The 14,856-nt window shown below is 43.1% G+C and overlaps 1 protein-coding gene across 4 annotated transcripts in view; it reads right to left on the reverse strand.

Annotated features, from left to right (window-relative positions):
- Positions 1 to 4,348: 4,348 nt before the first annotated feature.
- Positions 4,349 to 14,856, reverse strand: part of focad (focadhesin) — a 201,930-nt gene continuing 191,422 nt past the window's right edge. For all 4 annotated transcript variants that reach the window (XM_043718981.1, XM_043718998.1, XM_043718973.1 and 1 more), the window contains one exon: positions 4,349 to 5,303. In XM_043718981.1, coding sequence (XP_043574916.1) covers positions 5,230 to 5,303 — 74 coding nt within the window. In that variant the 3' untranslated portion in view covers positions 4,349 to 5,229. The remainder of the gene's footprint in view (positions 5,304 to 14,856) is intronic.

A 14,856-nucleotide genomic window follows, 5' to 3' on the forward strand; every position in this document is an offset into this window, starting at 1 on the left:
ATCTCAGTCCCAACCCTCGGACTCAGCACCGCCTTCTTGACCTGCAATCTTCTTCCCGACCTCTCCGCCCCCACCCCGTCTCCGGTCTATCACCCTCACATTAACCTCCTTCCACCTATCGGAATCCCAATGCCCCTCCCCCAAGTCCCTCCTCCCTACCTTTTATCTTAGCCTGCTTCTGATACCTTCCTCATTCCCGAAGAAGGGCTTATGCCTGAAACGTCGATTCTCCTTTTTCTTCCAAGTCCCTCCTCCCTACCTTTTATCTTAGCCTGCTTCTGATACCTTCCTCATTCCCGAAGAAGGGCTTATGCCTGAAACGTCGATTCTCCTTTTTCTTAGATGCTGCCTGATCTGCTGCGCTTTTCCAGCAACACATTTGTCAGCTCATCTCCAGCATCTGTAGTCCTAACTTCTGCCTCACAGATGGTGGGCAGGCTTCGGACAGACAGATAATGAATTATTCACTTAAGGATTCCTAGCCTTTGACCTGCTCTTGTAGGCACTGTATTTACATGGCTAATCCTGTTCAGCTTCTGGTAAATGGTAATCACTAGAATATTGATAGTGGGAGATTCAGTGATCATTGAATGTAAAAAGCATGATCCTTGGATTCTCTCTTGTTGGAGATGGTCATTGCCTTCTGTAGCATGAATATTACTTACCAATTTTCAGCCCAAGCTTGGATATTACCCAGGTCTTGCTGCATTTGGACATGGACCATTTCAGTATGTGTTATTATAAACAGTGCTGACCATTGCACATTCCCACTTCTCATGGGAGGGAATGCCACTGATAATAAAGCAGCTAAAAATAGTTAGGCCTAGGACATACCTTGAGGAACAAGGACTCTTGTAGTGCAGTGGTGGTGTCCTGGTACTTCTGAACCAGGAGTCCTTGGCTCACTTCCTACCTCCTTCAGAGATGTGTAACAACACCTTTGAGCATGTTGAATCAAATAAATGAAGAGATGGACATAGGGTGCTTGTGGCACAGTGGTAGTGTCCCAACCTCTGAGCCAAGCGACCTGGATTCAAATCCCAACTGCTCCAGTGGCGCGTGGTACATCTCTGAATAGGTTGATTAGAAAATATCGAAGACAAACCCAATGGGCTCTTCTGGTGCAGTGGTTGTGCCCTTAACTCTAGACCAGGAGGCCCATGTTCAAATCCCACCTGCTCCAAGGCTGTTTGATAGCAACTCTGAACAAATTGATGAGAAAACGTTTCAAATAGACAGACCCACGATGTAGATGGGTAGATTGGTAGTCTGCTCCTAGGCCTGGCCAAGCTAGCTATAAACAGGTCCAGGCAGTGGCCTGTGGAAGGGTTCATATCTGTCAAGTGCCTGCCACACTTCTATGAATACATTAATGCCTTGGTGTCCATCAAAGCTCTTGAGAGAGGCAGCTACTGCAGGGGATAAACCACTTTATTCCCCCTCCAACTCCATTTGTAATTAGCCCCTCCCCACTCTCCCTATTTTTAATATTTCACAGGGCCCATAAAACACTTTGCACGTAAACTTCTAATGGGCTGCACAGATGATCACTGATAGTGATTATTTGTTGGAAATCGAAAAAAAGGCACGGTGATTTGGTGATGGGGAAGTCGTTCAGGTGCATGGTAGCACTTCCAGATAATATAACAAAAGGCAGCCCCATGAAGGACTCGATTAGCACATTGGTAGTGTCCCTACCTTTGAGCCAGGAGGCTCAGGCTCAAATCCCACCTGCTCCAGAGGGTAGAAAACATCTAAGACAGACAGAATGTCAAAGCAGTTATAAGGCAGACCCACCCCTTCCAACTCCATTTTTATTTAGCCCCTTCCTGCTCTTCCTACCTCTCCCGGATAGTTTGCAAAGCCCTGAAACGGATTTAATTGGAAACATTGGACGGTACGAAAGCTTAAACACGCATACCAATACGTTCAAGAATGGAATGGGACTATTTGGCGCTGTTCATTTGGCCCCGCCGTTTTGGCTCTAAACTGATTTGGTGCTCATTACTTTGGCCTGAGGTGTTTTGGCGCCAATTCAAAAAAAAGTCTTGTAGAGCATGTAAGAAATTTGTTTTTATTGCATTGCAAGAAATAAATATAATTCTTTTTTATCCATTATTTTTAACCTATTCATTATAAAATCGAATTTATACATTTTGCTACATTTATCAAACACATATAGATAACCATCGTGTGAAAACTTTGGTTTGTCTCTCTTGCTTAGACTGTTTTCAGCCATTTCTGGTATGGGCTCTACTAGAAAATAGAAAGAAAATTGTATTATAGCTTTCCAATGTGAAGACAGAAGGGCTTAAGTATCATCAAGGCAGTAGATGACTATTAACAATTGTTAAGTGAGAAAATGATTACAAATCGAGATTTGAATCTACAGCGGGTCATTACAGCTTTGGCTATCAACTCTTGCTAGTTGAAAAAATTACACCGGGTCATTAGTCATCCTCTCTTCTTTAACCAAACAACACTTTTTTAAAATTCTGAATTGGCGCCAAAACAGCTCAGTGCCAAAGTAATGAGCGCCAAAACAGTTTAGAGCCAAAATGGCAGGGCCAAATGATCGGCGCCAAAATGTACCCGACTCTTCAAGAACATCTTCTTTCCCGCTGGCATTAGACTTTGGAGCTGACTTCTCAAATTTCAAATCTGATGTTGATCTTGCTTTTTTGCACACCCTCTTTGCAGCAGTAACTTTGTGTTCCTCATTCCGTTCTATCACCCTATGATCTTTGTATGCTATAATCTGCCTGTACTGTACACAAAACGTTTCACTGTACTTGGGTACATGTGACAATAATAAATCAAATCAAATCAAACCAAACCAAACATGGGCAATTTGCTGGTGGTGGTTAATAGAAGGACAAAAAAAAGGTATCACACATAAAACCATTCAGAGCTGTGCATGGTAACACTTCTGGACGTTAAATAATAAAGCAGGGTAGCGATGGACATCCAGCTCACAGTGATGCCTCCTTCACCTGATGACGATGGCGGTCAGTCCTGAAGTTGTGCACCATGTAAAGGTTGCTCAGGTGCGCGGTGGAATCCCGTCTGCATGTACCCCTGCCCAAACAGAATTTCACATTGGCCTCGGGTTCCTGAGCCTGCCTCAGGAGCTTGGGGCCCACACCCTGAGCCGCCTCACGGCCAAGCCCTCTGTATCCTTTCGCCGTGCGAAGTGGCGGGTTTTTTGTACTGGCTGCCGCTGCACACCATCCACCTCGAGTCTTACCATCCGCCACTCGGTCATGCCATGACATCCTTACTCCCCGCTGGGCAGGAGGGATCCTAAACAGAGGGCTCTCTGTGTGGGAGTTCTCTGTCTCTCCCCTTAAGGACCAAGGGTAGAGGATGCTGCATTCAGCAGCCCCTTATAACTGCAGATTCTGGCATGTCACACTCTCCCAGCCCAATTGTTTACTTTGCAGTGCAGTGGAGTCAGTGAAATATGGATGTAATACGGTTGGGAAATTGCACCCCCTTTTCGACCGCTTAAAATATCTTTCGCTGTTCTTTTGGTTGCACTTTAGCCCTATGCTCCTGATCTTCTAGCACTCGGTGCAGAGGGGTACGGGCAGATCAAAGGACCTCCCTATGGCTCTGCTCCATGCAGTAGGCTGTGGAGAGGAGTCATCTCTGCCGACTGCCTACCCCTCTTCTGTGGTTACGTTTCAGCCTGGACTGTCATTGGAGAGGGAGCATGTGGTGTCCACCACTACTCTCGATGCCTTCCGAGACAGTTGGGCATCGCATGGGGTACAACACTTTATTTCCCCTTCCAAATCTACTTTGACTTAGCCACTTCCCGCCCTCCCTATACCACCCCTCTCACTGTTGACGGGCTGCATCGCCCACACCAATGGGCTTTGCTTGGAAATAATTAGTTGGCTACATGGGTGTTTTGACTAGCAGTGGTTGGTAGTTGAGGAAAGAAATAAAATACCACAGGTGGTGGGGAAATAAAAAAATGTCCTATAAAAAATGTGTATAAGAGCAGGGATATTTTAAAAAGGCAGACGCAGGGGATGGGTGTGCAGAGCTGTCCCCGGGCTAGGACGAGGTAATGTATGGCATGAATAGTGGCTCTTTTTTGGTGTTCAACAATGAATGATATAGAACATAGAACATTACAGCACAGTACAGGCCCTTCAGTCCTCGATGTTGCGCCACCCTGTCATACTAATCTGAAGCCCATCCCACCTACACTATTCCATGCAGGTGTGCCTGTCCAATGATGACTTAAATGCACTTAAACTTGGCAAATCTACTACCGTTGCAGACAAAATATTCCATACCCTTACTACTCTGAGTAAAGAAACTACCTCTGACATCTGTCTTATACCTATCCCCCCTCACTTTAAAGTTGTGTCCCCTCGTGTTTGTCATCCCCATACTTGGAAAAATGTTCCATTCCAGCCAGGCTCCCTGAATTATAACAGGCAGTGGCTGCTCCCACTTTGCAAACAAAACCTTTAACTGTAGTTCAGACTGGACATAGTCACAGTATCCACCTTAAAGTATGCTGTGTCTCTCACTTGGAGATACAACTTGAAACAGTATAATGCAAAGAACATTTCAGGATCCCAGTCTTTAATTACATAGAACATTACAGTGCAGCGCAGGCCCTTTGGCCCTCGACCTTGCACCAACTTGTATTATTGCTTGAATTAATATCAACAGAAGAATTTCAGGTTTACAGGTTTTGCACATGAATTGATGCTTTTATTTCATCATTCTGATTCGCATTTGTATTTATATTTTGCAGCAAACAATATGTTGGCATGAAGTGATCAGAATCTTGGCCAACTTCTTGTGATAAGTATTTGCAGAAAGAACACTAACAGCTTGAAGCAGGGAACAAAACTTTCAACAGAAACGAATCTGTCTGTTTCCAAATGTATCCCTTATATTTTGGTGAACTCTTCAATAACAAACAAAATCCATTAGTATAATTGTAGTTTTATGCACTATTTGAGGCAATTTGTTTCTGTAAAGAAAGTGCATAAGATATCTCTGACATACACAGTGATGGAGGTACAAGTTCTTGAGCCACTTATCCATTCACAGCAAACAGCTTGGTCTTAATAGTTTTGTAACACATTTGGTATCTTGCCACTTGAGTGCATCATCAAGCCTTTCCTCGCAGTTTTCACTTCCTCGCAAGTGTAGGCTCCTGCTTAAAGCTGACCAGATTAACCCTCAAAAAGGTGCCAGTTACCATCCATATGCACGCGTCCAGATAGCCTTCTTCCTGTACTCAGGTAAAAACCGCAGTGCCAGCACTGTAGCTATGAGAAATAGAAAAGGACACTTATTAAAATCGACCCAAGATAAAAGGCACAACCTAAAACTGTTTCCCAAGGTATGATAGGACCACTGTGGTCATTTAAGGGCACTGGGGTTTATCAATACAAATATACAGATTTCGTGTCATGCAACTCAATAACAGTATTATATATTGTCGCAATGGATAATGGTTATAGTTTAACCCAATTTTTGTGAGTTGATAAGTTTATTTTTTAATTCGTACTTCAAGCAGGTTAGATTATAAAGAGTAGGGCATTCTTACTGCTATGGTACAAGGTGCTGGTGAGACCACGTCTGGGGTATCGTGAGCAGTTTTGGTCCCCTTATTTAAGGAAGGGTATTATTTTACGGGAGGCAGTTCAAGGAAGGCTTACCACAATGATCCCAGGTATGGAGGGATTATCTTGTGAGTAAAGACTAAACAGGTTGGGAATCTACTCACTAGAGTTAAGAAAAATGAGAGGTGATCTCATGTGAAGTGTTAAGGACAAATGCTAAGAGATGGTCCCCCTCCAGAGTCGAGGACCAGACAGAGGTCATAGTCTCAAATTAAGAATGCCAATTTAAGACTGAGATGCCGAGACATTTCTTCTCTCTGAGGGTTGAGAGCTTTTGAAGTTCCTTGCCACAGATAGCTGTGGGTCAGAGTCCTTGTGTATATTTAATGCTGAGATTGATAGATGCTTGATCAAGGGTTATGGGGCAAGGGCTGGAAAGTGGATGTGATGAATGTTGTCGAGAGTGTGGTGCTGGAAAAGCACAGCAGGTCAGGCAGCATTCGAGGAGCAGGAGAATCGATGTTTCGGGCAAAAGCCCTTTATCAGGAATGGTGGACCAGTCATGGTCCTATTGAATGGCAGAATATGCTTGAGGGGCTGTTCCTTTTTTCTTATGGACTATGTTCTTATCTAATCAATGCGAGTCAGTAAATCCTGCTATTTAATGATAAAGTATCATTACTTCACACACCCATATTTGACAAAAGGTCGTTTATTTTAGCAATTTCTTGCAAATCTATCAACACTTTTATTGGGGAATTGTGCAATGTAGCTGAAATACTTTCAGAAACCTTTCTATTGTGTAAATTTCAAAATTATAAAGTTGCTTTATGGCTGCAGTTGCTCTGGCTAGTTCCTGCAACAATAAAACCGGCAGAAAGTTCCACTCTCACTGTCAATAACTTTGTGGCACATATTATTCATCAATTTAACCTAGAAAATTGCTTGTTTTTGAAGTGCAACTAATTGTAAATTCAAGTAGAGTTTGCATCTGATTTTCAATAGTCTGCATCCAAAACATCATTAATAACCAACACGTGGGCAGTGGGATTCAAGAACTCTCACTAATTATTCCACTAATTATTCCAAAGCAGATGACCAAACACACATAAAGGTTCCAAACAAAGAAACAAAATTTCCACACAGTCTGAAGGCAATCAACTAAAAGTTCCGAGATGTAAACGTAACACAATGATAACTCAACCATAACCAGTTCTAATTCACAGCAGCAGCAAATGAATGTTTATGTGGATAGTTATTCTTGCAGCAACACCATACCATTTGAATCTGAATTTATCACAACAGCTTTCGACACCATCTGTAATCAGCCGTTTATCCAAATCATTCAGTGAGGCATTACCAGGTTTGATTGGATGATTATTGCCTGTGTTGCAATGATATTCTCCTCAATCTTCAGTCCCACTTACTTGGAATTGGCAGGTCCTGTAATCATAATCTAGCTTGGTATACCCAGCCAGTGTTTTACAAATGACAGAATAATCAATCTCAGGTGGCAGGCACAGATTATGTACTTATTCAGTAAACAGCCAGCAGCCAGCATGTTGTAAAATAACACTCTTCGACCCTGTATTTTTAAAGTAATCACAAGCTGGTCAACTTTCTCAGCTCCTCCTTTCCATGTGTCAACGAATGAAGTTGGACATCCACCGTTACATTGACCAAGAGACAGATTCTTTATATCCGAGCATGGAAGAAGTTCTGGACAATTATTTGAACCAGCTCCAACAAATCTATGTTAACTGGTCGTTTGCTATTCATGGACTTATGCTGTGCATACATTAAACTCCCATGCTACTCCTACCTAAAAACAGAACATAGAACAATACAGCACAGAACAGGCCCTTCAGCCCTCGGTATTGTACTGGCCTTTTATCCTACTCTAAGATCAGACTAACCTACATACCCTTCATTGTACTGACTTCCATGTGCCTATCCAAGAGTTGCTTAAACGTCCCTAATGGCTCTGACTCTCCTACCACCGCTGGCTGTGCATTCCATGCACCCACCACTCTCTGGTTCAAGAACCTGCCTCTGATATCTCCCCAAAACCTTCCTACAATCACCTTAAAATTATGCCCCCTCGTGATAAACATTTCCGCCATGGGAAAATGTCTCTGGTTATTTACTCTATCTATGCCTCTCAACATCTTGTACACCTCTATTAAGTCATTTCTCGTCCTTCTTCAATCCAATTAGAAAAACCCTAGATCCCTCAATCTAAGACATGCCCTCCAGTCCAGGCAGCATCCTGGTAAATGTCCTCTGCACCCTCACTACAGCTTCCACATCTTTCCTATAATGAGGCAACCAGAACTCAACCTAATAATCCAAGTGTGGTTTAACCAGTGCTCTACAGACCTGCAGTATAACCTTGCAGCTCTTGAACTCAATCCCCCTGCTAATGAAAGCCAACATACCATAGGTCTTCCTAACAACTCTTTCAACTTGGGTGACAACTTTGAGGGATCTATGGACATGTATCACAAGATCCTTTTGTTCCTCCACACTGCCAAGAATCCTGCCTTTAACCCTGTATTCTGCATTCAAATTTGACCTTCCAAAGTAAATCACTTCATACTTTTCCAGGTTGAACTCCATCTGCCACTTATCAGCCCAGTTCTGCATCCTGTCAATGTCCCATTGCAACCTACAACAACCCTCCACACTATCCACAACTCCGCCAACCTTCATGTCATCGGCAAACCTATTAAACCACCCTTCCACTTCCTCATCCAAGTCTTTTATAAAAATCACAAAGAGCAAAATAGTGACGAAAGTCATCGGTTGTGAACAAATTGAGACATTTGACAATTTACTGAGTAAATCAATGTTTTTATTTTTAATGAGACTGTAGTGAGGCAGTAGTGGTCAAGGGGCGAGGATATAAAGATCAAACCCATTTCCATCTTCAGATGACCTCTATGTATGCATTTTTCAGTGGCAGATTATAATCAGATTCCTTACTTTGCAACACAGCAACTGAGGCCAATAGGGTACAAGTTTTATTCTGGAATGCGTTCATCAGTTGATTTGTACACAAGTTGGAACACAATACAGCCATTCTTAAGTGCAGTAAACATTCCTATGTTAGATCTTTAAAATTACACTGCATGAGATTGTGGTTCATCAATCAGATGTTAGTAAATCGAGGACTCCTTGTATCCCATTCCTCTCACCTCAGCTACTATCACTAGGTATCCAGGATGATCAATTATCTCAGTACAGGTCAGTGATCAGATCGACAACCTTCCTGGAGGGAGGGTTGATCGAGTTCTGCTTTCCATCTTGTTTAGCATGGCAGGACATCAAGGAACTACAAACTCAAAGATTGCTTTAACTAACCATACAACAATCGAGTTATTGAGGATGTATCTAACCTCGATTCCCAGCTCTATTCTCCGTTGACCACATTTTTAAGCTGGCAGAACTTTGTTTCAAAGTATATGATGAGATTATTCATGAAGTACTCGGTTGTAATGGGTACTTTCTGCACATCAAATACCTCAGTACAAGTAAAAGACAGAGCAGTGAAACAATATGTATTAGATGTTGATATATTTGGAACACTCTGGCAAAAACATCAGTCTTTTTAACAATGAGTCATTGAGATGTACAGCACAGAAACAGACCCTTCAGCCCAACCAATCATACTGACTGCAATCCCAATAAAACTAGTCTCATCTGCCTGTTCTTGGTCCACATCCCTGCAAACATGTCTTATTCATGTATTTATCTAAATACCTTTTAAATGTAGTAACTGTACCCGCATCCACAACTTACCCTGGAAGTTCATTCCACACACGGACCACTCTGTGTGTAAAAAAATTGTCCCTCATGTCTTTTTTACAACTTTTCTCCTCACCTTAAAAATATGTCCCCTCGTGCTGAAACCTCCACCCTAGGGAAAAGACACCTGCCATTTATCTTATCAATACCCCTCATGATTTTATAAACCTCGATAAGGTCACCCCTCAGCCTCCTACACTCCTGTAAAAAAAAAGTCCCAGCCAATCCGGTCTCTCCTTTTCACTCATACCTTCCTTTCCTAGCCACATCCTGGTAAATCCCTTCTGAATCCTCTTCAGCTGAATAATAACAGTCACCTTATTCAGACACCATTGACTCTCACTTGCGCTAGTTGAGCATCTTTTTTGGACTTCATCAGTGATGGAGTAAATAATAATTTATGAAGCAGCATTGCAAAACTTAAACCACAGAATGCACTAAAACATTTTGCATGCAAGCCAATATTCACAAAACTGACAAAACACCAAAATCATTAATATAAAAATAAAGGACTCTGGATGCTGGAAATCCAAAATACAAAGTGCTGGAGAAACTCAGCAGGTCAGGCAACATCTGTTGAGAGAGAAGCAGAGTTAACATCAAATCCAGTGACCCTTCACGATAACTGAAATTATTTAGGGAAGGGCTCTATTTATGTCGATTATAGGGTTAGTGGCAAGGGAAGGAGAATAGAGTACACGGAGACAGTGCCGAGAGAGGGAGAGAGAAGAAAATAAAGGGATAGCCAAAGAAGATTGCTGATCATAATTTGAGAGAGGGATCATTTCCAGGAAGGTGCTAAACACAAGTGTGAGCAGGTGAAAAGGTGTTGGCTGCGCTGTGAGCAGTCCACATACACAACTAGACCTTGGGGTTTGCAGGAAGATAAGGCACAAGGAAGAGGGTGTTCACATTCTGAAATTGTTAAACTCAATGTTCAGTCGTGAAGGTACCCAGTGGAAGAGATGGTGTTGTTCCTCCAGATTGCATTAAGTTCCACTTGAGCACTGCAGCAGGCCTGAGACAGAAATGTTGGCAACATGGCGGTGTGTTGAAATGGTAGGCAACTGGCAGCTTGGGGTCATTTTTGTGGGCACAGTATAGGTGCTCTGCAAAGCTGTCACTCAGTCTGCGTTTTGTCTCCCCGGTATAGAGACCACGCAGTGAGCAGTGTACATAGTAGACGAGGTTGAATGAAGTACAGGTAAAGTGCTGCTTCACCTGGGATCTTAGATAGAGAAGAGGGAGGAGGTAAATGGGCAACTGTTACACTTTTTGAGATTGCATGGGAAGGTGCCATGGGGGGGGGGAAACGGGAGGTGTGGAGGGTGTGTGGAAGTGTTGGGAATGAGAGAGGAATGGACCAGAGATTCCCACAGGGACTGGTCCCTGTGGAGTGCTCATAAAGGAGGAAAGGGGTATCTGTCTCCGGTGGTGGCATCCCATTGGAGGTAGGGGCAGGGGTTGGTGTAGGACCAGGAGGACCCCATCACTGTTGTGGAAAAGAAGACCAGGAGTGATGGCCGAAGTGCAGGAGATGAGTCAGACATGGCTCAGGGTCCCATCAACCGCGGTGATGGAGAATCCTCAGTTGAGGAGAAAAAGTGATCATTTCTGAGGTCCCTGCCACAGAAGGTAACATCATCAGAGCAGATGAGACGGAAAGGAAAATGGAGACACTGGGAGAGTAGGATGGAAGCAGTATTTGATTATGCATACACAAGGTAATTGTGGGAGTCAGTACATTTGTGGTGGATATTAGTGGGTAGCCTAACCCCAGAAATGGAAAACAGAAGTATCAAGGAAGGGAAGGATGGAGTCAGACATGGATCAGGTGGAAACTAGAAGTTAAATTGACCAATTTTCCCCATTCTTGGGAGGAGAGGAAAGCAGCACCAATGACATCATCGATGTACTGGAGAAAGAGTTATGGAGCAGGACAGTAGAAGGTCTGGAAAAAGGAATGTTGCTGGTACCCCACAAAGAGACAGAATCATTTCTCTTCTTTCACCTCATACCTGTTTAACATTTTGTTAAATTTAACATGAGCAAGTGTCAGGGAGCAAAAACAGGAGTGTTCAGATTGTATTACCTTCTGAACTTCTTGATCTGATGATCGCCTCACAGTCAATGTCTGGTATTCATGAATTTTCTACATATAGATGCACATGCAGTGAGGGAGTATTTTTGACAGGAGATGACTGCATTTTCATAGCAATGTTTTTCTGTGCTAGATTTCAGGAGCCAACTACTAAAGACCACCTGATTCAAAAACAAACAACTCATCCCATTACTGAAGGTCCAACAGGTACATCAATACCTGAATGGGTAAAGCTAGTTTTAAACTAACCCATCAGGTAGGAAATCAGTGGGTTCAGGCAAGGCTCATATTTTTCATCCACCTGTTTTTATTGAGTGTTGACTCCAATAAAACACATAACTAGATTATGTGTGAAAACTGCCTGTTTCTTGCTCAGGTAATTAGACTAAAGTCACCCCTTTAGTTAAAAAAAATTGCAGCACTCATTAAAAAAAAGATCAGATTTCACTTATATCATTTTAGATGATAACAAGACTTGTTATTCAGCCTGTCAACGCTTCACTCACACCATATCTGCTATTTTTTCACACTCTTAATTACTTAGAATTATCTTGCAATGATCTCTCTGCCTATAAATTCTGTAAATATGCACTTCCCTCCACTTCACTTGACGACGGGGCAGCACTCCGAAAGCTTGTGATTTCAAATAAATCTGTTAGACTATAATCTGACGTTGTGTGATTTCTGACCTCATTTTAAAAAAGTGCAGATAGTCCAAAAGCTCACAATGGTGCAACATTAGCTGAAAGTTTAGACGTGACAAGTTGTGATTCTTCTCAGCATTTTCTCTGAAGAGTACAGCGCTCTTCATTCTGAGAGTGGGGAAGGGGGAGGACACAAAGTGACACTCTGCATCAAACAGATATCTTCAATCACAATGTTGGCTGGTGGATGGGTTGGTGTGTGTGTGTGTGTGTGTGTGTGTGTGTGTGCGTGCGTGCGTGCGTGGGGGGGGGGGGGTGTACTTTGCAGTGTGAAAGTGTCTGTAGACTGAAAGCATGGGAAATTTGCAGATCTGAAATCTGTTTCCTTCGGGCTGGCGGGGGAGGGGGCATTCTAACATTTAGAAATGAAACTTTCTGGGGCAGGAACTAAAGACAAATTAATTGGTGTCCTCATAGTCTGGTGAAACCAAGGGTTTTTGCCCGAAACGTCAATTTTCCTGCTCCTCGGATGCTGCTTGACTGGCTGTGCTTTTCCAGCACCACTCTCATGTAGACTCTGATTTCCAGAATCTGCAGTCCTCACTTTTGCCTGCCTGAAATCTCAGATAATCAGAGGCACACTTCCTGGGGTGCTATACACCCATAAATCCAGCCATCGTCAAGTGCAGATGTATAGCTCACTAAATCACATTTATTTTACTTCAGTCAGTCTAAGATCCTAGGGAGTGTTGCTGAACAAAGAGACCTTGGAGTGCAGGTTCATAGCTCCTTAAAAGTAGAGTTGCAGGTAGATAGGATAGTGAAGAAGAAGTTTGGTATGTTTTCCTTTATTAGTCAGAGTACTGAGTACAGGAGTTGGGAGGTCATGTTGCGGCTGTACAGGACATTGGTTAAGCCACTGTTGGAATATTGCATGCAATTCTGGTCTCCTTCCTATCGGAAAGATGTTATGCTGACCTGCTGTGCTGTTCCAGCAATAAAGTTTCAACTTTGATCTCCAGCATCTGCAGACCTCACTTTCTCCTAAATAGACAAAGTCTTTTCCCTGGGGTGGAGGAGTCCAGAACTAGAGGGCATAGGTTTAGGGTGAGAGGGGAAAGATAGAAAAGAGACCTAAGGGGCAACTATTTCATGGAGAGGATGGTATGAGCTGCCAGAGGATGTGATGAAGGCTGGTACAATTGCAACATTTAAGAGGCATTTGGATGGCTATATGAATAGGAAGGGTTTGGAGGGATATGAGCTGGGTGCTGGCAGGTGGGACTAGATTGGGTTGGGATATCTGGTTGGCATGGATGGGTTGGACCGAAGGGTCTGTTTCCATGCTGTACATCTCTATGACTCTAACACATGTATTGCCTCTGGGTGATTCATTTGACTAATTCTGAACACAGGTAGCAAAGCAGATCTTCACCAAATAGCTCCAAGATGAAGAAAACTAATGAAAATATCCAGCCTATCAGATTTGCTCTGTACAGGGGGAACCTCACCTCTGTTGTTATGTTTCACTTACATTGGCAGAACATGATATGGGTGGTCTTGGCACCTGACCATAGGCTTATATGTTGCAGGTCAAGTTCAGATGAAAGCTCATCATTCTGAAATGTTAATTATTATTCTCTCTCCACACAGGCTTCCTGACTACTTCTGTATTTACTTCAGGGTTCCATTATTTGCAGTATTTTGCTTGTAGACTGTTGCAGGTTATCTGGGTTAGTGCTCTGTATCAACGACCCTGAGAAGAGCTCAAAACGTCAATTCTTCTGCTCCTCAGATGCTGCCTGACCGGCTGTGCTTTTCCAGCGCCACACTTTTTGACTCCGATCTTCAGTCCTCACTTTGTCTTCCGCTGTACTTTCTCCTTATGTTACCAGTGCACCTCAAGTCTTAATGTGCGCGATTCATGTTACAGTGACCACATTATTGTGAATTCTGAAGCACTAGACAGTCTTGAACAGTGGATTAATATTTCTAGCCATTCACTAGCTTAATCGCCAGCAGATCCTTTCACACATAGTGTAAAGACCCAGAGCAAAAAATATAGCGTTACGATTTGAGGAACCATGAAATGTGAATGGCACGCTGAATAATTCAATATGCATTAAATTTAATTTCTTCCCATGCATTATCCCAAGACACAAAAGTTAAACCCAGTGTGTGGGGCAGCTTATTTAACAATGTGTGGTCTATGGTGAGCCAATGTATTTTGTTTTCTGTCTCAAATTTCAGAAAGTTATCCTTGTTACGCCTGACTTTGTTTCAGCTTTGTAACAATCTGAACATTCCTGAAGAAGCAACAGCTATTCGCAGCACAAAAGATTTTCAACTGGATCGCTTCCTCACAACAGGAAAATCATGCAACTTCTGTCTGCTGCTGTCATCAGACAGCTCCACGCTATTGTTGCTCCTGAGTTGGGGCTCATGCACTAGGCAGGATGGTCTGGTGTTCATTTCCCTCCCCACCCCTTTCCGCTTTCTGCAAAGACCATTCCCTCCTTGACTACCTGGTCAGGTCCACACCCCCCTACAACCCACCTTCCCCTGCCACCGCAGGAACTGTAAAACCTGTGCCCACACCTCCTCCGTCACCTCCATCCAAGGCCCTAAAGGAGCCTTCCACATCCATCAAAGTTTTACATGCACATCCACTAATATCATTTATTGTATCCGTTGCTCCCGATGC

This window comes from Chiloscyllium plagiosum, chromosome 2, assembly GCF_004010195.1.
Source record: "Chiloscyllium plagiosum isolate BGI_BamShark_2017 chromosome 2, ASM401019v2, whole genome shotgun sequence".
NCBI classification, from domain to species: domain Eukaryota; kingdom Metazoa; phylum Chordata; class Chondrichthyes; order Orectolobiformes; family Hemiscylliidae; genus Chiloscyllium; species Chiloscyllium plagiosum.